The sequence below is a fragment of the Phoca vitulina genome, unplaced genomic scaffold, assembly GCF_004348235.1.
Source record: "Phoca vitulina isolate PV1807 unplaced genomic scaffold, GSC_HSeal_1.0 scaffold18, whole genome shotgun sequence".
Classification (NCBI taxonomy): Eukaryota; Metazoa; Chordata; class Mammalia; order Carnivora; family Phocidae; genus Phoca; species Phoca vitulina.
Genome location: NW_022589721.1, coordinates 3,488,209 through 3,510,492, shown reverse-complemented (window position 1 = coordinate 3,510,492; position 22,284 = coordinate 3,488,209). Strand labels below are relative to the sequence as shown.

Genomic DNA, 22,284 nt, shown 5'->3' with positions numbered 1-22,284 from the left:
CTCCAGCCAAATCCAGAGAAAACAAGGAGTCAAGATTCAGGTCAATAAGCTTATAGGCGATTTGCACAAACAGTTCCTCCAGCAAGGTAAAAAACAAAGTCATATTGGCTTTTCTCTTTTATGCCTTCTCTTTGAACTCCCTGGTCCAAACATACCCTGGAAATGTCAATGTTATATGCAAGAATTTTAAAAGCTCAGCTTCTTAATCCCGTTAAGAAAAAAGGAACTAAGTTGCCTGTAAAGATCGCCTTCTTTATTGAGCTCAAAGTGATTATGGTAAGAGCTGCCTTTTGCAGATTCTGATTCTAGTTGCCCAAGCAACAGAGGAGGCAACACATGTCATTAGAGGCAAAAGTGAAAGGAAAGAAAGCATCATGATTGAGCAGGTTTATGAAATACAAGTAAACAGACTTTCCAAACTCAAAATAATAATAGGAAAATAAAAAGAAAATAGGAAACGAAACAGTGCATATGTTTGACACTGGATGGAACGAAAAACAGTTTCTAGTCCCCCCACCAAGTCTGCATGAAGTGTGTTCTTTTTTTTCCTCTTCTTTTCAGTATTAAGGATGTAGATAACATTTTTGTTGCTTTACCTTAACGTGGAAAAGGGGGATAAATGCCTATGATCTTGGCTTGGGTTTGTTACCAAAGAGAAATATGGCTTTTCCTTAGTGATTTCTTAAGTTTTAAACGAAACTACAAAACTACATAAACTGAGAGAAAGAAAGAAATGGAATGTTGGGGAGGGACATTTCAATGAGTCTGGCAAACCACTGGCAGAAATAGTTAAGCACAATGATAAAACCAACACTGATATTCACATCTTCTACGCTTTATCTTTCTGATACAAGGATGTGGTATTGTGGAAGGGAGCAAAGTGACTCATATCATCCTCAAACACCCCAAACTGCTCTTCCGGAAACTACATTAATGAGCTACAGATGGAGGCTCATCAAGCCCCTGGCTAAAGGGAGGATTCTGATTGGGGTTATCTGTATCTCCTGACAGCTTCCCCAAATTGCTTGTTTCCATTTCCTACTTGAACCTTTACTTTCTGCAGGCCTTTCTTTTCTAGGTATAAACAAACATGGCATGACCATGCCTCTTCTCCCAGTTACACCTCGGCTCCCCTCTGTGGCTCACTCAAGCCTTCCATAGGGGGTGGGAATCCAGCAGATTCCTAGAGCAAGTTGCACAGGTATGACTACACCTCTCCTACTCCCCAGCACTCTGCTGTCCTCTTCTGGCTTCCTGCAACACTACCCTCCATAGGTAGGACAGATTCCACCCTGAGTACTGGGAGCTCACTCCCTTCCCTCAGGTGCCTGCTCAAAGTTCACCTTCTCCATCACTCTTATAAAATCTCTCTCTCTCTCTCTCCCCCCTCCCTCCCCCTCTCTCTCTTCTCTTCTCTCTCGATCTCCTTCTCTCTCACACACACACAAACACACACACACCATCATTCAATTACCCTTACCTGTTTTGCTTTTCTTCATAGTGCTCAAAGTCACCCATCATATTATACAATATGAGTTTGCTTATTTATTGTCTGTCTCTCTCCCTGAGAATGAGATTAACTTTTGTCTACTGCTGTATCCACAACACCGAGAAGAGGGTCTGGCACATACCAGATGCTTAATATATGGGTTGAGTTGAATTGAATTTATTTATTGAACAGAATTGGAAGCTTCTGCCAATCTAATTAAATATCTGCTTATGTTTGCTTTTGGTTTGGTATTAATTACTTCTGGGCTAGAGTTAAACCAAGTCTGAGTAACTCAGGTTTTATTCTATTTTCTTTAATATGCTATGCATTTTTCTATTTTATAACCTTTAATTTCTGCAAACAAACTGTGTCAAATATTTTTGAATGTGTTAAGAATGTCCATTGTAAGGGGCGCCTGGGTGGCTCAGTTGGTTAAGCGGCTGCCTTCGGCTCGGGTCATGATCCCGGGGTCCTGGGATCGAGCCCTGCATCGGGCTCCCTGCTCAGCGGGAAGTCTGCTTCTCCCTCTCCCACTCCCCCTGCTTGTGTTCCTGCTCTCGCTATCTCTCTCTCTGTTAAATAAATAAAATCTTAAAAAAAAAAAATGTCCATTGTTACACTATATCAGTAACCTTATTTTATGAATTTCCATTATGCCCCCTTTTTTCAACCTTAATCTTTCCAGATTGAAGACATCTAATATTTCATTCATCTGTTTAGGCTAAGCACTTCACCCAGTGATTTCTCTGACCATTCTCCATACATAGATCCTATGATTCTAAGTAAGGTTTTTTCTCTTCCAAAATCAACTTTGATGGCATCCTTTTCCCTTTCAGCCTTTGTTTAGAGATGATGTCACCAGGAAACACTTCGTAGGGACCCTCACTACCTTCTCCAGATAATCATTAATAATTCAAAGCTCACTGACATAGTTTCTTTGGTGTTTCTTTTGTTAATGACAGTATGTTCTCCTAGCCTATAGTGATAGTGACCTGACACTTCTCTTCCTGTTCACATATCCTGTGACATTCACTTGGACTGTAACCCAAGACCTATTTATTTAATTTCAGTCATTAACAAACTTGGGTATTTCAATGAGTGAACTCTTCCTGCAAATAATTAATAACAGTAGACCAGTTTTAGAACTGCTCCATGTCAACCCCACCATGAAACTTACTGTCTCTGAGTCTTTATCCAAGAATCGCTAATATAGAAGAGCTCCCACCTGACAACAGTAACATACTAAAAACTCCTCCAGTTGCTCTCCAGACCACCTATGTTTCAATTTATTATTAGTTTGCTTAGTTCTAAACATGCATTGATGTACTTCCGTGTTTACTATATAAACCAGAAGAAAGGCAGAAAACAAATCACTGAAGCATATAACCCAGTGCCACAGGAAATGTGTAGCACTTAGGGACCCAGCCTTGATGTCTTCGTCATCTGTAAATTCAAGGAAATAATTCTTGCTTGTTTCCTTCCTCTCAGAGATACTGTAAGCCAAGATGCCAAATGATCTAAACTCACTGCACAAAAGAGGATGATGCAAATTGTAAGGATCGCTTTATATTTTGCTGAAATTCCTAAAATCTAAGGATAGCAAGCAACTTTGAGAAGAGCATCTTTTAATAAGCATTCATTTGAAAGATGAAAAATAGAGACATGAAATATGCAACTAACACAAAGTAAAAAGCGACAAAAGAAACTTCAACAGAATTGTCAGGTTCCAATTTTAGGCGTGCAACTCTAACAAGGGTTTATTAAAGGTGATCTTTTCTACTTTTAATTATGAATATTTATGACTTAGATTCATCTGATTAAGAATTTTACACATTTAATGTTGACATAAAATTCTGACCAACATTTTGACATTTCTGTGGAATATTACATTATGAGAGTGATTTGGGTCATATTTAATCACATGTCTTATAATGACTAGCAATAATATTAATAAATGCTTCAAGACTTGTAAAAAGGCCTGCCCTTTGACAACAAGGAAATAGACAATATCCATATAGAACTGAGGAAAACACCACAACAATAAGAGCAGAATCATTTTAAATATTGAAAATATCCTGTATAATGCAGCTCAATTTCAAAAGGAAGTAGGAACTTTTACTTATGAAAAGCTATGTCTTCATAGATGTACAAAAAGCAGAGCATTTTTCCTTACTTTTTTTGAATAAAAAGGAAAGTCACAATGGCATGGGATTGCTTTTATACACAACACAGTTGCTAAGATACAAATGAAGATACACTGTAACTATATGTGTATCCTCAGTATTTTCCACTGACGGTCCGAATACCTTGTTTGGAACACTTAAGTATTTTAACCATGTTTTTGTGATCTGAGTTTTTAAACTACTATCCTTTGTTTAATACAAAAGAAAGCATTTGATGTTCAAAAGTGTTATCCCTGAAACTCATTAAAGAAACCATGTCCTTGCTAGATCTTAATCATGGCTAGATCTTTAGCTGAAGAAATTTTCCGAAGAATCCAATTCATTTTCACACACACACACACACACACACACTTTTTATGTTGTTGTAAATGACATTAAAATATGTGCAAAAAACATGCTTCATCAGTGAGCCCAAGCTGAAAATATTTTTCTTCAGAACAGTTCTTATATGCTCCTTCATCATGATGGTGCATCATTAACCATTTAAATACTTACACTCTTTTAATTCTAAACCTATCTTCTTCCCTGCAACTGTGAAGAAAACATAATTGTGTGTCACTGAGACCAATATGTGAATTTCTACAGAAAGATTAGTTTCTAATTTTCCAGAGAGAAAATGTTCTCTTCCGATTGCTGCTAATCAACTTAAGTGAAAAATGGATGGAATCCCCACTATGACCTCAAGGGGATGCAATATCTGTCAAAGAGCTGGCTCTATTTTCTGCCAGGGCCTACTGACTTCAGTGAAAATCTCCTGGTCTCACATTTTATGAGAGTAAAATAATGAAATTCTTTTCCTATTAAATAAGACAACAGCAGTTGCAATAGTTCCAGTCATATTCATCCTGCAAAATATTATGTGAAAATGAAAATTCTTATTTCCACCTATCATTACTCTCTAATTTCAAACTAAACATTAGAAAGTTATTTTTATAACATGTAATACATTAATTATTTATTTATAATTTTACATTAATTTGTATTTTAATGATATATTTGATTATATATATTTTCTAAGATACTACTAGCTTAAAACTTATAGTTCTATATTCTTTTGTTAAGCATAGCCCTTAATCAATGATCATCCCAGAATATAATCTAGTAATACCTATCACTACTGCTTCTCTGGATTAATTAAATTGACAAAAATGTCTGAGTCCACATACTAACTCTTTTTACAAGAACAAGAAGAATACATGGTACATGCTAACTCTTGGTTCTTCTATTTACTGTAATCCTATAACATAAGGCAGGTTCTCTACAATGCATTTAAAAATGTATTTCCTGACAAAGAGGGACCACGAAATCTCTTCAAATATAGATTTAAACACTCCTCATTTCCAGCTAGCTTTCACATGTATTGCTGTGGCTACTATAATCAAGAAATGGTTCTAGCACCCAGAACAACTACAGAAAACATTAATTTGGCCTGAAGTCTAAGTCAACACTACCAAAGAAAGACTACTCAGTCCATACCATTCTCATTTTCAACCGAAAGCCTCAACGTGGGAGACAAGGGCCAAATTACAAAGTCATCTTGAGGTCTTCAAGCGTTAACTGTCAAGGAGGTTTTCTCAACTTCAGGGCAGCCAGGGGCTAGTGCCGCCATTCCATTTCCACAGTTTTTCGGAGTCTACTGACCACAGGGATGAGAAGTGGCTGACCTCTTTTGTGTCTAACACACCAGCAACAGGAGAAAGTCATACTGGAATTTTACCAATGTACATCAAATGTATATGTGGCCCCTGAAATAAGTGTAGTGGTGGTTTTTGGGGAACCTATATCATCATTCTTAATTTCAGACTGTCAAGTCTGATCAACAAACTTACACACATGAAAAAACTTGGTTTCACATAATTTCTCTGCCTAGGAAATACAGATGTCCAAATAAAAATGGTACATAACACAAACACACACATCTACAGATAGGCATACAGTCATGCCCTCTATGACACGGTCATGGTAAACTCAGCAAAAGCAGCTGTTCTAAACCAACGAAGTGACCCAAACACTTATGAAACGAACTTATGTCGGTGCAGGAGGCGACAGAAGACCCATCTCATTTGCAAAGCCAAGAAATTAAGTAAGAAAAAAATTTTTTAAATCATTTTAAATCATTTAAATCATTTTAAACCTTAAAAAACACTTTTGAAAAAAGCAAGCAAATGAGTACACATGCCCAATGAAGACACAGTTACTGGCAAGGGCCACCTGGCTCCAAGTCAAGGGTAGAAATAAACTGAGATACATTGTCTCAGGTATTTCTTCCAGAATAATGTTAATGTGTTAAAAGAGTATCTAGGATGGGAAAATAATGTGTGTTTTCTTATTTGACAATATCTTAAAAAGTACCATCTTCAGTTTTGAAAGTCAATGTCAAACACCTAAAGCATTCAGTTTTTGGGGGGGTTTTTTATTTGTTTTTTATTAAGTAAACTCTAAGCCCACCATGGGGCTCAAACTCACAAACCCGAGATCAAGAGTCACGTGTTCTGCCGACTAAGCCAGGCAGGGGCCCCTCAAACATTTAGTTTTTAAAAGGAGTGAGCCAGAACTTTGGGGCTGGGACTATCTGCCCTATTCAGTGCTTATTCTCAGTGCCTTGCAAACAAGTGACATTCAATAAATACTTGCAAAAGAATAAATGAATACAGGATAAACATAAAATATATTAGAATTAATTGGCCAATCAACATGAAAATATTTTCTTAAATATTCAAAATGACTTATTAAAGTGGAATTACTTCTTTTAACCCTCAAAGTAGCATTTTGTGTTTAAAAAATTCCGCAGGTACTTTCAGACTCTTGAATTACGTTATCAGCACTTGGCGCATTTTCATTGCACTCTATCAGTGCATTTTTTAAACTTTACAAAATCACCTGAGTAAACGGACTCACAGATTGCGTCTAGCCATTAATGATTACCTTTGTTACAAAAGTATTCCACTTCTTCACAGCTCAGATTTTCAGGCCCAAATTCTGTAGAAAAGCTTTCCTCCAATGGAAAGTCCCCTTTTGAGACGATGTCTGTTTCCTCTGATGGACACTCTTCCTCTTCCTCTTCAATGGCATCTTCTAGAGGCCCTTGAAAAAGAATCAGGGACACTGTACCAAAAACATCCAAAGAAGATAGTGAAATAAAATCCTTTAATAGGGTCTTTTGATTAAAGTGGTGAGAAAAAATGTATTCTATAAATAGGCCAAGCAGTATCAGCAAAGGGACTCACACAAGATAATGCCACCTTCATAGTCACAAGAAACAATGACCTATAATGAGAAGTGGAAGGAAACCAGTGCCTGAAGTTACTACACAGAAAGCAACCTCCATCTTCAACCCTTCCCCACCCCCAATTCCAAACCCAAAGCTGCTTCTGCTTCTTCTTCTTTTTCTTTTTCTTTAATTCTCTCCCGAAGAGCAAAACTGTGCACTTTATGTTCATTTGTTAGAATTAACTACCTGGTAAAGAGTACAAGTCTCTTTTACATCGTTGTACAATTTTACCTGAGATTTTAATAAAGATTTAAAGTAATTGAATGCATTTTAATTGAACTGAGATTTTAATAAAGTCTATACTTTTAAAAATCCATCTTAAGAGTGGATTCCAAGAAAAGATTTCATTATATGTGTTTGAGGCTTGAAGAAAAATTACATATTTTTCTCCCTGATGAAAGCATAACCCTATTCATAATTAATTGAATTTTTTCTGAAACGAAAAGTAGTTTTCTAATGAAAAAATGTAATTTGTATTTATGTGATACTTTTTCAGTAATAAAAATACAACTCCCTTAGAGTGAATGAGAGTGAGGTGCACTACATTAATGGACCTATTTCACTGAAAGGAAAGGGAGGGCTGGAGTTGTTCAGATGGGTCTAAAGTGGACTACGTGCGGATACCACATGGCTGGTTGCGAATCTCTGACCGCCCTAGAGAAGCAAAGTATCCGACTCATTTTACTAAGCAGAAGCCTGCATTTGTTCCTAAAAGAAGCAATGTGGCATTTTATCCAAAGACCACAATTATGGTAATTTGTACTAATTGTCACTCAGATCCACAGTCTCATCACACAGGTTAACTACTTAAAAGGCTTTGGTGGTCTCCCTCTTCCTTCTTAGAAATGTGCCAGGAAATTTTCAGGGCCAAAGAAGAAATCTTATAAATAATTTAAAATAGTGCACATGTTACAATTTTTATATATGTGGGAGCAAACTAGAACAGGCACATACAGCACAGTAGTGTATCTGGTGTTTTCCCAAAAGCAAGTTTCCAAAAGGGCAGAATTCATATAACACATTTTCATGGACAAAATTAATTGCATGGATTTAAATTAAGGGACATCCAAGCAAAAAAACTTCTTACAGAGTTTCCTTGTCCTTTTTACAATTTGTTATTTCTCTTTTTCCTCAAAATAACAAATGTTAAGGAAAAAAGAATGCCTTAATTCCAAACACTCTGGTAATGTGCTTTTTTACACTCAAGGCGGATAGGGAAAAAAAAAAAACCAACATGGATTTTACACAAAAATGATGTTTTTACATTCAAAAGTCACAGATCTCATATTAGTTTTCCTCTCTTATTATTTCAAGTTTAAAAGTATAATTTTTTAACTCTTAAAACAATTATGTCAATAGCAAGTATGCATGGAATACATAAATATAATAATGTAAAATAATATAATCATTAGAACACTTATCTGATAATTCTAATTATTAACTCCGAGTCTAATGAAGAATATAATAGAATAGTTTCTGTATTTTTTTCAAACAACTTAATTATAATAACAATTTTGGTCAAAATAAGACCTGTGAAGCTGTCTGATTTGTGTTTCAAGTAAGATTTCAAAGCACTTTCTTATGTTATCTTTAAAATAACCCAATAAAGTAGGTATGAGAATTAATACTATTTTTATTTTGAAGATGTGCAAAGTAAAGCTCAGGAAGTTAGTTAAGCAGAATAAGGTTACACTCTAATAAGTGAAAAAAATTGATGCAAAAACCCAAGATTTTTAAATATCTTTTATTAATATACCATACTACTATGCAAAATATCCTTCGGTAGTTACAGACACATTCGTTCATAAATAAATCTATAAAACACAAATATCTCCTGAAATGCTTAATTCATATTAACCTACTTATTTATAGATGCTTAAAGTTTATGTCTTTAAAAATTGAGAAACCTCTTGTTGCTCTTCTAGGATTACTGAGAATATATGTTACAAAATATTAGATCCCTTCCCCAGAAAAATCAGGAAGATCTTCTTGCAGATTTTACCAAAACTAAAATAGTTGGTTACTAATATTTAATTATTTACATAATTTATATCCATACTAAATCACTCTGCAAAAAAAACTGCCTTAATATCAGTTATAACAGAAATGACAATATATACTTTTTCTGGAATATATACTCTGAGTTTTGCTAACAAAAAATAACCAGTTGTAAAATAAATATTTTAAATAATTCACATATATTTTAGTGAATTTCCTTTTTTTTCATCTCTGGATGTTCTTCAATCATAAAAGCCTATATATTATAAAGATAATTCATGCATATTGTAAGAATAAAATCAATAGTAATAAAAATGCTTTCTTTTTTAAAAAAATTAAATTTGGAGCATACATGCTAACATTCTTAGGATTTTTATTCAAGATAGTATGTAACTGAACAATTATTTAAAATAGTCAATGACAACAAATCGGCTCTTATGGTATATCAAATTCAGACTTAATAGTTTTAATAAAAATTAAATGGAAAAGCTCATGTGAAAATTTGAAAGGAAACAAAACCACTAACTGTGCATAATAAACCTCGAACCAAGCCATCCATGTTATAGTTATATATTTATATTTATATTTTATTTATCAAAGATTATGATAAGATCTTAATTGATAATATAACATTCTATATTCCAGGGGCTCTTTTATTTTATATGCTGGCTATCAATTTGCAATTTCAAGCATATAATTGAGAAGAAGCAATTATTTTCAAAGCCAAACTACAAAACCCAAATGAAAGGTGGAAAATTCTTGAGGTCACTGTTCAAAATACATGCGATCTCATTGCCAATATTTAGAACAGGCCACAGGTGATTGAATGACCAACTTGTATTTCTCCCAAAGCAAGTGTCAGATTTATAGAATTTGCTATACTTTAAAATGTGAAATTACTACCCATTCCTTTCACCACCCTATCAAATCAGGCTCTGGCAAAAAAAAAGGTTTCTCTTAAAATGCATAGTGGTATTTACGGTTTAAGATCAGATCTCACTCTACTCTCTATATTGCATGTTTCCTTAACAGGAAAACCTTACAGATAATCGGTGGCCATAAACTAACATTTTAAAGGGGTAAGAGACACTTGAAGCACAAGTACAATTAATAGCACCAATGAAGGAGGGAATGAGGGAACCTCGTGTGTATGGATTAGTGGGCACAGAAGTCCACTTCAGAAAAATCACCACACATAATTTGACACAAATAATAATATCTACTCAGAAAAAGCTCACGACTGAGCTCCATGTGCCCTCATGGAGAAAATTACTTCTGATTGAGGCCACTTGGCAGGCAAGTGTAAGGAAATCTGAATTACAGCTCTTCAACTGCCTCTGATTTATAGATATTTAAACACAGTGCCAGAATTAATAGTCTTAATGTGTATAAATATAAATATTTATCTCATTTTAAAATGCAAATAATTAGCTGTACATCCTAAAGCTATGAATACAATGGTGCTATATGTCAGGCCCATAAGGCGGTTAATCGTCTCTCAGAATGAGTAGGCATCTTTCCACATTTTATACTCGATGAAGAATAGTGATTACTGGGAGATTCTGGTGGGCACAAAGTAATACTTCCATTTTCAGAAGAGGAGATAACTGGGTACTTGGGAACCATTTGAATGGACCACAGCTACCTTTGCCCTCTAAAGATAAAGCTGAAGCTAAGAAGATTCACAACACCTGACAAGACAGATGGCCATCCAGTGCATGGCACAGCCTTTCATTTAGCCAGTACCAAGAGCTGTACTACAAAAGCTGCACCTAATTGTGGGAGAATCTTTCACTTGGTGGTTGTTTCTATGATATGCACTTGGTAAAGGCAAATGGGATGTTCAAAATTAAGTAGTCCCACCTTATATCCTGGTAGCGTAATTACTGAACAAAATGAAGATAAAGAGCTGGATGGTTAAGAAGCAGTTTGAGAAGCACTTACTCCCCAGATAAATGAATTTATGAGAAAAATATTGCTACAATTTCAGGTGGTTAAAGAAATCCCTGAAACCTATCCATAGCCACTGGAATGAGAGCTAGAAGGCGACAAAGAACACTTGAAGGGGAAAAAAAAAAAAAAAAAAATATATATATATATATATATATATACATATGTATGAATTCAGAGGAAAGAAGATCAAAATAAGCAATACTATGATGACACGCAAGAAATGGTAAGGACCAAATATTAAGTCAAATATATGTGTCTTCCAACATACGTTGTCTCAATCAATAACTTCCTACCATGGCAGTCTACTATAAATTAGACCAACCCTCACCTTAATGTCAGATTGTCTTCGTTCATATAAATTCAAAGCACTTCAGAATAAAGCACCCAAGAAAGAAATTAAATTATGCAAAAATTAAAATACATTGCCAAGTATGAAGAGGAGAAAGAAATGCCAAATTCTATGGTTTTGATGCGCTATCCCCCAAAAGAGGTCCTTTCTCTTAAGCACTCACTGGCATTAATTTATTAGAAATCATTTCAGTTTGGTTTTGCATGCCTTCTGATTAAAACAAGAAAAACACATTGTCATAATGGAACTATAGAAAGCATTCAATCTCCTCTCCATGCATTAATATTCTAAGCATTCTAGAGGCTGCACAAGACTAGCCACCTAGCAAAATGAGACTGTTTCAGAATACTGGGCAGCCTTGATTGCTACTGACAGGTGGGAAGAAAGTCACATTAAAATATTATCATTCCCAATAATTACAATAATCCATCATAGCGTGCTCAGAAATTCTACTAGGTGAGTTTCTCCCGAAAACATACAAATATTTCCAAACCTTTTTATTTCGGTGTTTCTTAATGTATGACATTTCAGATCATTTTTATATCTGATAGTGTTATTAATATTAAACTTCCATCACAAACTTTATATCATTTTGTTTGTGCACAGAACAAAGAAGGCATACCAATGGAATATTGGAATAAATTTCTCAAAATCTTAATAAATTAATGAAAATGAAAATGATTTTGTCCCCAAGTTGCCAACTCCTGTTTCATGCTCCTTTAAAGTCATTTGCAAAAGATCTACTCAGACAAAGAAATAAGAAGGTATGCAAAACCTTCTAATATATATAAAACAGAGGGATCTCTAAATCGGACAATTTGAGCAATAATATATACCATGCTTTAATTATTACATAATAATTGAGCCACATTTATCATGTGATGCTCCCTTTCAAAAGGTAAATTATGAAAATATAAACTAGGGATAGACAAATCCTGGCTCACATTTAATATGCAATACACAAATGTGTCAAAATTCTATACAGGCATGCTATATTTTAGTTGATAGGTAAAAGGAGTTAAAATAGAATTTCCATTCTAAAATCATGTTACATTTTCTATATGTGATGGAAATGAGGTGGTGGACTAATGTTTAAATTGGAAGTCTTATTGCCTAATGCTCTGGTATTCTAGCCTCATAGTTCTTCATTAAATTCGGAATGATTTTCATAAAATACAAAATGTAAGAAAAATTTTACACCTAATAAGATGATTTTAAGAAAGATTTTAGGTTTCATACATTCTGTACATATATGGCCTGCCTATTCAATCAGAAATGGGAAATAACAACTCAACTCTAAATCAAAAAGCAGAAATCCACAAAAGTGTGCCCCTTCCCATCTCGTTAGGGAGTAGGAACATTTCTATCTTCAGAGTACTAACATCTTTTTACTAATTAGATCTGGGGCAGATTTTGTGGCTCTCAGTAGTTCCTCTCTTAGAGTTTTCAGCTACTACACTCAGACTTCCTTATGAATCATCATTACCCTGTAGGCACACCTCAAAATGCTTCTCCCTCGGTTCCTATTACATTTGTCTCATGCATATCCCACAGCGCCATTTAATGAGAAGGGGCAGGGAAGAGGGATCTCTTTGGACAGTGCAAATCCATACTAACTCATGTAATTGAGCTTAACAGCAAGAATAAAGGCTTATTGCTGTAGTCTAAAAAAAAATAGTATTTAAACGAGCAAGTTCTTCCTGCAGCAGTCACTCACTTTTAACAATAGTTGCATCAGGGGATCTAGAAGGAAGGAAACATTTTTATTAATTTTTCTCTTATCTGCCAGAAGAATGTTGATTTTTTTCATTTGCGTTTGTTGCCTGCAGGTAGCAGACCAGAGAATCATATAGTAGAAATTCTTCTTTTTGATTAATTTCTTTCCATGTGTTATGTTATTTCTTATATATAATTGATTTTGGGCTTTGCTCATAGCTGTACATCTTTTTTATATCTACACCAACTGCTGTCCTTCAATCTAAAAAGTTGAAGGAAATTACCTGAATTTTGTTAAGTTTATTAAAAATGAGATCTGTGAATATTTAAATTGAGTTTTGAAATGTTAATGCAAAAAAAGATATTAGAGAATTTTTAATGGAGGGTTCAATCTGACCATATTCCATTGTAAAAAGAAGGGAAGGGGTCAAGTTTTATTCAAATTGTTTCTTTAGGGGGAAAAAACCGAACTCTTTGATTTTATAAAAATAGAGTAATATTCTTTGCTGCAAGATCTTTGGCCATTTTTATAGATGGCAGTATTAATACTTCTTATGTATAAATCTAAAAACAGTTTAAATTCTTTAATTCCCCCTGCCCTGAAATGCTTTGCTTTGGGAACCTTCACATTAACTGAATATAAAGTTAACAAGAAAAGAGCAATTTTGCTTAGAACATATACAAACCTAGCAAGCAGCAAACTAATCTTACACAGTAGCCTAACGACTGATATCACAGGAAAAATAAAGTCAGATGAGGAAATATGACAAATTTGAACTAGAGTCTCTAATGACTACTCTCAGGAAGTAACTCAGGCATTGAAAAAATTCAGTTCATTAGTAAATGCCTTGTGCATTGACCCAGGAAGTTAGTGACAGAGACGGCATTGAAATTCAAATATTTTGTAATCAGGTCTCCCTCCAGAGCCCCATAAAGCTATTTTCAGTTTACTGAAGATGGTAAGTCTATCATAAAGAAATATGAGAGTATATTCATTACTAACACAATATATTTTTATATGTTTGTGATGTATATCAATAATAAAAAGCCCCTAATTGGTAATAAGCACAAAAGATGAAAGGCTTATACATTATTTTGTTCTCTTTATGAGACTTTCATGTATTCATTTATTCATTCTTTCTTGATTCATTTAACCAGTATTTATTGAGGGTGAAGAACATGGCAGGCACTGTGTTAGATACTGGGATGACAGCAGAGTACAAGAGGCATGGCCCCAGCAGAAGGGGCTGGATAATCTAGCTAAGGAGACAAACTTTATGCACACAAGGGCTGAAATTTATTTTTAAAAAATGGAGCTCCATTTTAACATGGGGAGGGCAGGAAGGGCTTCTTGGATATTCTGAATTCTAGTTATTAGTACATTTTTCTTATTTCCTCTGTTAAATTATAATTCCTTTTGTAATAAAATCGAAGACCAAATCAAGGAGAGAGAATACTGAGCCATTTTTAAAAAATATCTAGACACAGAGCTTTAAATTATTACTAATTACATTGTTGGAGGAAGTTTATTCCACTTGACAGTGTGAAATCCACGGTTCCTTCCTAGTTAGTCAAAGTCGGCGCCAATCACCTTCATCCCGCCAGCTGGTCTGGGGATGTGGGATCAGGCAAGTGGGAATTTTTCCCCCAAGGGAATACTGCTGTCCCAACAGAAACATCACATGTTACCCAGGATATGTGGATAGTACATTGGATTTTTAAAAGCACTAGGAGTAAGAAAGAAAAGGATCTGAACCTATCCACAGAACCTCTTATACATGATATGTGGCTGATAAGTATTTATTAAGTAAATTAATCAAAACTTACATTATAGACTTATACAAGAAAAAATATACATTTTCTTTATTTCTTTAATTTTTTTTATTCGACACACAATGTTACACTAGTTTCAGGTGTGCAACATCGTGATTCAACTTCTCTGTACGTTATACTATAGTCCCCAAAAGTGCACCTACATCTGTCACCCCACGACACTATTGTTCCCTATTCTACACCTTTTATTCTTGTGGCTTATCCATTCCACAACTGGAAGCCTATATCCCAATTTCAGATTTCATGATATACTAACTACAGAGCTGTGTGGTACTGGTACAAAAAACAGATCAATGGAACAAAATAGCCCCAAAATAAACCCATGCTTATATGGTTAATTAATCTCTGACAAAGAAGGCAAGAAGATCCAGTGAGGAAAAGAGAGTCTCTTTAATTAATAGTGCTGGGAAAACTGGACAGCTACATGCAGAAGAATGAAACTGGACCACTTTCTAACACCATACACAAACATAAGCTCAAGATGGATTAAAGGCCTAAATATCAGACCTGAAACCATAAAAATCCTAGAGGAGAACACAGGCAGTAATTTCTCTGACATTGGCCACGGTAACATTTTCCTAGATATGTCTGCTGAGGCAAGGGAAACAAAAGCAAAAATAAACTATTGGGACTACATCATCATACACTTTCTTTAGAGATGTCAAAGCACCATCAAACTATAGTCAGTAGTCTTATCTAGCAAAGTAAATTCTACAAAACTAGTTGAAAATATCCTACATAGTTAACGTAACAAAGTTAAATTAGTACAAGCAAAAAAGATGTGATTTTTAAAAAATCGTCTTATTTAAGTAGAGATATAAAAGAACAGGGAAGGGCACCTGGGTGGCTCAGTTGGTTAAGCGACTGCCTTCGGCTCAGGTCATGATCCTGGAGTCCCTGGATCGAGTCCCGCGTCGGGCTCCCTGCTCGGCGAGGAGCCTGCTTCTCCCTCTGACCCTCCCCCCTCTCATGTGCTCTCTCTCTCTCATTCTCTCTCAAATAATTAAATAAAATCTTAAAAAAAAAAAAAAAGAATAGGGAAAAAGTACTTGTAGTCTCTTGACTCTAGAATGGATATATATCTCTCTTCCTAAAGCGAATCAAAGATAATGTGTATGTTGAACTTCAAAAAGACAGCAACAAACAGTAGCCGGTGGATGCTAAACAAAGCGCTCTGATGACTAACCTTCTTACACAATTTCATAAGGCAAAGACGAAGCAAGCATGGTCCTTAAAAAAATCAGTATGCATTTCTTTGTCTCATATGCAACATATTTGTCTCATATGAAAACATCCAGTAGGTACGGCTACATGCAGGAAATGAAGGAAAAATATCAATTCACTGCAAAGCTTTGCAGGAAAAATTTACTTAGAAGAGAAAAATCCACAAAAATATTTGCATCATGTTTGGGTCATTGTATATATAAACTTTTTTTTTCTTCTTAACTAATAAAGTTTGAATCTAACTTCCATCTCATCAAATAGATCAATTTCCCTTTTGTTAATCCTTCATTTTCATAACACCATTCTTACTCTGCTTTATTAAAATGATTCTTTATTTGTACAATTAACTGTTGATTCAACCTTCTGGAAAAAAATTACAAAATAAGTGCTTTTGAAATGATGCCTGACTTCATTGGCTGATTACAATTAGTCTGTCAGCAAACAGTGGTTCTCCAAGTGTCATTCCTAGACCAGCAGCATTAGCAGCATCTGAGAACTTGTTAGAAATTCAAAATTAATTATCAGACTCGACCTCAGATCTGATTTCAGAAACTCTGGCGGGGGGAGGGGGGGTTAACCTACTTGTGTTTGACAAAGCCTGCAGGTGATTCTGATGCATGTCCACGTGGAGATCAACTACGCAGGAACAGAAACGCTACACAGAAGTTACTTTGCAACAGTAGCAATTATATTTATTACTGTCATTTAATAGAAACAGTATGACATCTTTCGTTTAATACAGGCTTCCCGCCTCAAATGTGGACAGACACCTTGTATACCGCAGCTGGTGGTCTGTAATTGAACTACTTCTCACCTGGGTAACTCCGTATAGTCACTCCTGATAAGTGGCAGGTTAGGTTTACTTATTTGGTTCTGGTTAATTGTTCTCCAAAATAATGCTAGAGAGTCCAGAAAATGCTCAGATCACCTCGCTTCAGAGACTCTGGGCTGGCATGCAATAGTGCAACCACTTCGGCTGATCCCAAATGTTGCCTCTCTGTACCCTTCCAGGAGTCCTGCATAATGCAAACGACTGACCAGGGAGTGGTTTTACTAATGAGCCCTTCCCACATGTCTGGCTATGGTATTGAAAGAAAGCCTTTCTGTAAATGGGACAGCATCTCAATTTTTTTAAAAATTAAGGTCTGGCTGTCTGAGTGTCTTCAAGACCAAGAGCCTCAAATAGCACAGTGTTCTCCTCAACCTCCTCTTTTGAGGACCTAGCATTTCGAGAGATAAGAGGAAGGGCACTCTGCCCAGACAGAACTGGCCAATCAATCAGTGGCAATCAGTGTGAAGCGAGCGGTCCCAGCCAGGTCACACACATTCCCCTGCTCATCATTCCTTGCTCCAACCCCTTATTATAATCAGGACAGTACATTACCCAAGCCTGATCTGTGGGATTTTACGGAGCAACATCGCGGCCAGCCCTCGCGGCTAACCTACATACGCGGCTCCCACTACTGCATGTCCTAGCACCACCACCTTGAACCAAAGAGTCAAGGTGAGGGCAGCTCCAGAAATCTGTTCCATTTTTCACAAATAGGTGTGGCCTCCTGCTCCTGGAATGCTGCCAATTTGGCCCTCCATTTGGGTTTGACACAGTAAATAATGATGAATATTCTCTCTAAGCCTGTACGGTCCTGCACACGGGTTATTTGCACAGCCAGAAAAAAAATTCCTCACACAAAACAAAGCATTGTTGTGGCTCCTGTGTATCGGCTGGAATACCAACTTTATAAGAATTTGCCTAATTTCGCAGGTGGTTATGTAATTTTCCAAATTTCCATTCTGGCAGATCTCTTTCATCTTTGGGGGACAAAGAAAAACACATCTGTAGCTGCCGAAGCCTAGCCCGACGAAGGGGGCTTTGTGAGCGGAGGTACAAACAAAATCAGCAAGTTCACTTCACTCTAATTGTGACATGCCCTGGGATACATATCAAAAGGGCCCTTTATAACAAGTGTTCTATGTTGTCATTAAACCACCATAAAGGTACCTTGATTCGGTACTTGTGAACATCTCAGGAGGCCCCAGAAAGCACTTCCCCATAAAATATATCTTCAAAAAGACTTTTACTTTATACTAGCGCATTAAAAGAGTGTCAAAAGATACAGAGGCACTCAACACAGCTGTATTTTTAGGAAGAACACTTACTCTCTGGAGAATTAGGAGAGCAGGTAGGGTGCGGGTATTAACAAAGCCAGCCTATCCACACTGCCCCAGCGTCACAACCTGGAGGAAGCATCTAAGGGCTCTCTTAAAAAGAAAATATCCTCTGCCTTTGGCAACAAAGCCTACAATAGAATAAAAGCAAGCACCTTTGCCGGCAGAAGTTATAGGGTAAGCCAAGAGGTAGAGAGCACACATAAATGAACGCTCCTCTGGTGGCTCACAGTACTCTGGTACCTGCGTCGTAAACCCTTCGCCAGCCTCCGGGAGACACATTCCCACGCGCTTCCAGCCAAAGCGTCCGGATGGCATCATATGTGGGAAGAAAACCGGGCACGGTGGCTTCTTTTCTAGCTAAATGGAATTTCATGTCTTCCTTTAAATTGCAAGAGTAAAAATGCACTTCCTAACTTTTGAAGGTGGTAAGTTATAAAGTTTTTGTTTCAGTATTGATTATATAGCTATACTTAATGAAGACCTAGAAAGGTCCCCAACCCTGAACACCCTCTCACTTCAACCAAAAAAATGCACATCCCTTCCCTCCAAATAGAAAATTTTATGATAGCAGGCTCATCAGGACTTACCTAATATTCACTGCATTGGCAGCAAGTACAGGGAAAACGCACTCTGATTTCATACACAACTACTGGAAATTTCTCATAACCACACAAATACATCTAACTTGCATCAACTAGAAAGAAATGTTTTCCCGTTTTCAAATAAAGGTTTGCCTTAAACATGGATGTGTTGTTTTTTTATTTAATTTGCTTTTGGTTTCTTTTTGTTATTGTTCTTGGTTGTTATTTTGTTTTTCTATTGGGCAATTACTACTTAGAACCAGTATAGTGTAAATAGCATGAAGCAAAATATTTGGATGATTTTTTGTATAGTTAATAATCCCAGTGCAGATATTACTTTCTATCATTGTTTAGAAAAATAATTCTATCAGCCCCCTACCCCATGCTTTTATATCCCTAAAATATTTTACTCTGGGCTTAGAAAAATATAAACAAGTAAATCCTACCAGCAAATGCAAGAAATTAAATGAATGGATGGCATTACCATTGACTGTTAACTATAGCACTCAGTCTGATTCCCCTCGAGCTGTTATTTCCCTATGCTTTTTGACAGCCAAAGAAAGGAAGTAACTGTCATCCAGCACCACCCCACACCATGCCATCTTCCCCATTCCAGGATTCTACCTTCGAGTCAGGCTAACATTTGGCTCAAGTACCCAAGGAGTATGGAAAAGGTGTGTGAAAACAAACTCTGATTCCCTCTGCATTCCTGGTGGAAAATGCTGGTGCCTATGATTGGTTCTACCACCCTCCTCTCTGTCGCCAGTCTTATCCTCTAGACTCTATTGTAATGGACACAAACACTAGTGTGAATTAGATTCACTCTAGAGTTCTGATTAAAATACAGATTTTAAGCCTCACTCCCCAAAATTTAGCAGCTTGAGGACAGGACCCAGGAATCAGCACTTTCATCCTGCTCCCCAAGCTATTCTAATAGGGGCCACATGTTGGGACACAACTCGTATGTTCCAAACCAGTGGAAATAGGAAAGTGAAGCAGACCTGAGTTACGACATTCCTACAATGTATGCAGGGCAAGATAAGAGGGGACCATTATCTGTCATCAGTAAATCCATGACGTCATTTTGTTCCTCTATATTTAGTTCTGCTTTGCTCAAGAACACCTTATCCTGTACTGGGGGCTATGTTGTAGGCACTGAGAGAAAGCTCCACTCATTAATTCTGTACCATCATTTTCTGAGGCCTCCTTTCCATGTCCAAAGAGATATACAATATCAGTTTGGCCAGATATTTTATCCATCGCACTTGAAAATTATTCAAGTACCATATGGAGATTTGGCTAACGGAGAAGTTGTGGGGGAATTCCATTCCATTATGCTTCCCGTGCTCTTTGGAAATTAAGCTCCAACACAAGCGAGGCAGTTCTAAATTAGACTGTGGAAATCGTTACCTCTTTCTTTGTTTGTTGTAGTTGTTGTTGTTGTTTTTTACAATACGTGGCCTCCTATGAAGAGCTAGTGAGGGACTGGGGCGAGCACAGGTAGATCTGATCTTTTTATGAACTGTTGATAAGTTGAGGATCTAAAATGTTCTCACGAAATCTGCCAGGATTTCATACACAACTACTGGAAATTTCACAAGCTCTTTGAAAGAAGCAATATGCGAAGTGGGGAATAAAGTGCAAAGTGTATGTGTATGCATGTCTGGCAGGGTTGCAAAATTGTGAGAGAAGTTCCTTCAGTGAGGAAGTTAGAGATAGTCTGACTGTATTTAACACAACTCAAAGCAAGTCAAGTTGCCCTAATTTGGTAAAAGTACTTAAGAACTATACAAATCAGCAAGGAAAATATAAAATATAAGAAAGGAATAATTCAGATTCATACTGTGTTGCGTTACAAATTTTTAAAGCAACCTCTCTTGTTACTATATATAAGATAGAGCAACATCTTGTGTATCTAGGATCATCTAGGAAGGAGACATTAAAAAAAAATAAAAGAATGTGACAGATCATTAACTCAACCATTAAAGCTTAAATAAATTTAGAACAAAGCAGGAAAAAGGAATCAATCTGTTGGGATAAAAAAAAAAACTTTCTAAAATAAGTTAGATAATAAAATCTATTTTCTACACTATAGAAGTTCATTTCTAAGAATATGTTTGAATGAATAAGGACACAAAGCTACTCCTTTAAAACCCCTATGAAATTGGCTGAAGCAACAATAATGCACAAAGAACAAGAAAGAACATTTCTTGATTGTGGGGGGGAAAAAACCCTGCTTATCCTTCAGCTTCCTAAATCATTTAGATCTCTTCTCTGAGCTGTTTCATATTCTATTATTTGTAATAAGAACCTAGGACCAATGGTCAAATCTGCATTTTATCAATAACCACAAAAGTCCCTTAGAATGACTAGCCTTCCACAGGGATTGCAATTTTGGTCCCTTTGCAATGCCAGCAAGATCACAAATCTACCAGGAACTCTTGCTGATAAGGAAAAAATATCATGAGCTAAGTTATCTACCTGCCCCTAGCCAGGAACCATGGAAGACACTCCACTCTATATCATCCTGGCTTTGCCATCTTCACCTCTGAAAGGGAGAAAGAACCAACAATCAGGACAAAGCAGAGGAAGAGGACAAAAATCCTAGGGTGCACTGATCTTCTGCTTTACAGCCTAGATGTCTCTGTTACTTCATCATGTCAAAGAATATAAATTAAGGGCCCTAAGAGTGAGGGGTTCGAGAAGGGAAAGAAATTTGGGACATAAGACAAACAATATGTCAATAACTAAGAAAGGAAAGCCTTCCCTGTCTTCCCAGAAACATATTTACTTTATAAAATTTAATATTTTTTAGCTCAGTCATTAAGCGTCTGCCTTCGGCTTGGGTCATAGTCCCGGGGTCCTGGGATGGAGCCCCGCATCGGGCTCCCTGCTCGGCAGGAAGCCTGCTTCTCCCTCTCCCACTCCCCCTGCTTGTGTTCCCTCTCTCGCTGTGTCTCTCTCTGTCAAATAAATAACAAAAAATATCTTCAAAAAAAATTTAATATTTTTTAAATACACTTCATGTTTTCAGTTAAGATTTTAAGGACATTCTTTCAAATAAGCTAAATACATAATAAGAAAAGACTGTTAAAATAAAATCTCAATAATCAAAATAAAAAGTGTAATGGTAAGCAATACATAGCACACCTGATGGTCCAGAAAAATTGAATTAGTGATGCTGATGATAAACGATGAGAAACCACATGAGAATGCAAAGAAAGATAAAAGCTGATTAAAAAGAGAAGTGGGAAGGAAGACTGGTTACAAAGCTGCAACCCACTAATAATAGATGATCTAAATTTAAGTAAACTTAGGAAACAATGAAGTGACGTTATGTATAATATTCAGAATTTCCACGTATTAAGAATTTCAAGACCTGAAGAAAGCCCTCATAATATGCAATTAATACCCAAAATCAATATCAAGTACATCTTTGTTATATTTTTCAAAGAGCGAGACTAAAGGAAGAATCATCTTTTTTATCCCCAAATCTATCTTTCTGTTCTCAAAGCTAC

At 36.2% G+C, this 22,284-nt stretch overlaps 1 protein-coding gene across 3 annotated transcripts in view; it reads right to left on the bottom strand.

Annotated features, from left to right (window-relative positions):
• The window catches only part of ZFPM2 (zinc finger protein, FOG family member 2), a 450,174-nt gene that overhangs the window by 347,399 nt on the left and 80,491 nt on the right, over positions 1-22,284 (bottom strand). For 2 of the 3 annotated variants that reach the window (XM_032415653.1, XM_032415654.1), the window contains exon 2: positions 6,598-6,756. The exons of the other annotated variant lie outside the window; for it this stretch is intronic. In XM_032415653.1, the coding sequence (XP_032271544.1) occupies positions 6,598-6,756 (159 nt within the window). The remainder of the gene's footprint in view (positions 1-6,597; positions 6,757-22,284) is intronic. 3 annotated transcript variants of the gene reach the window in all.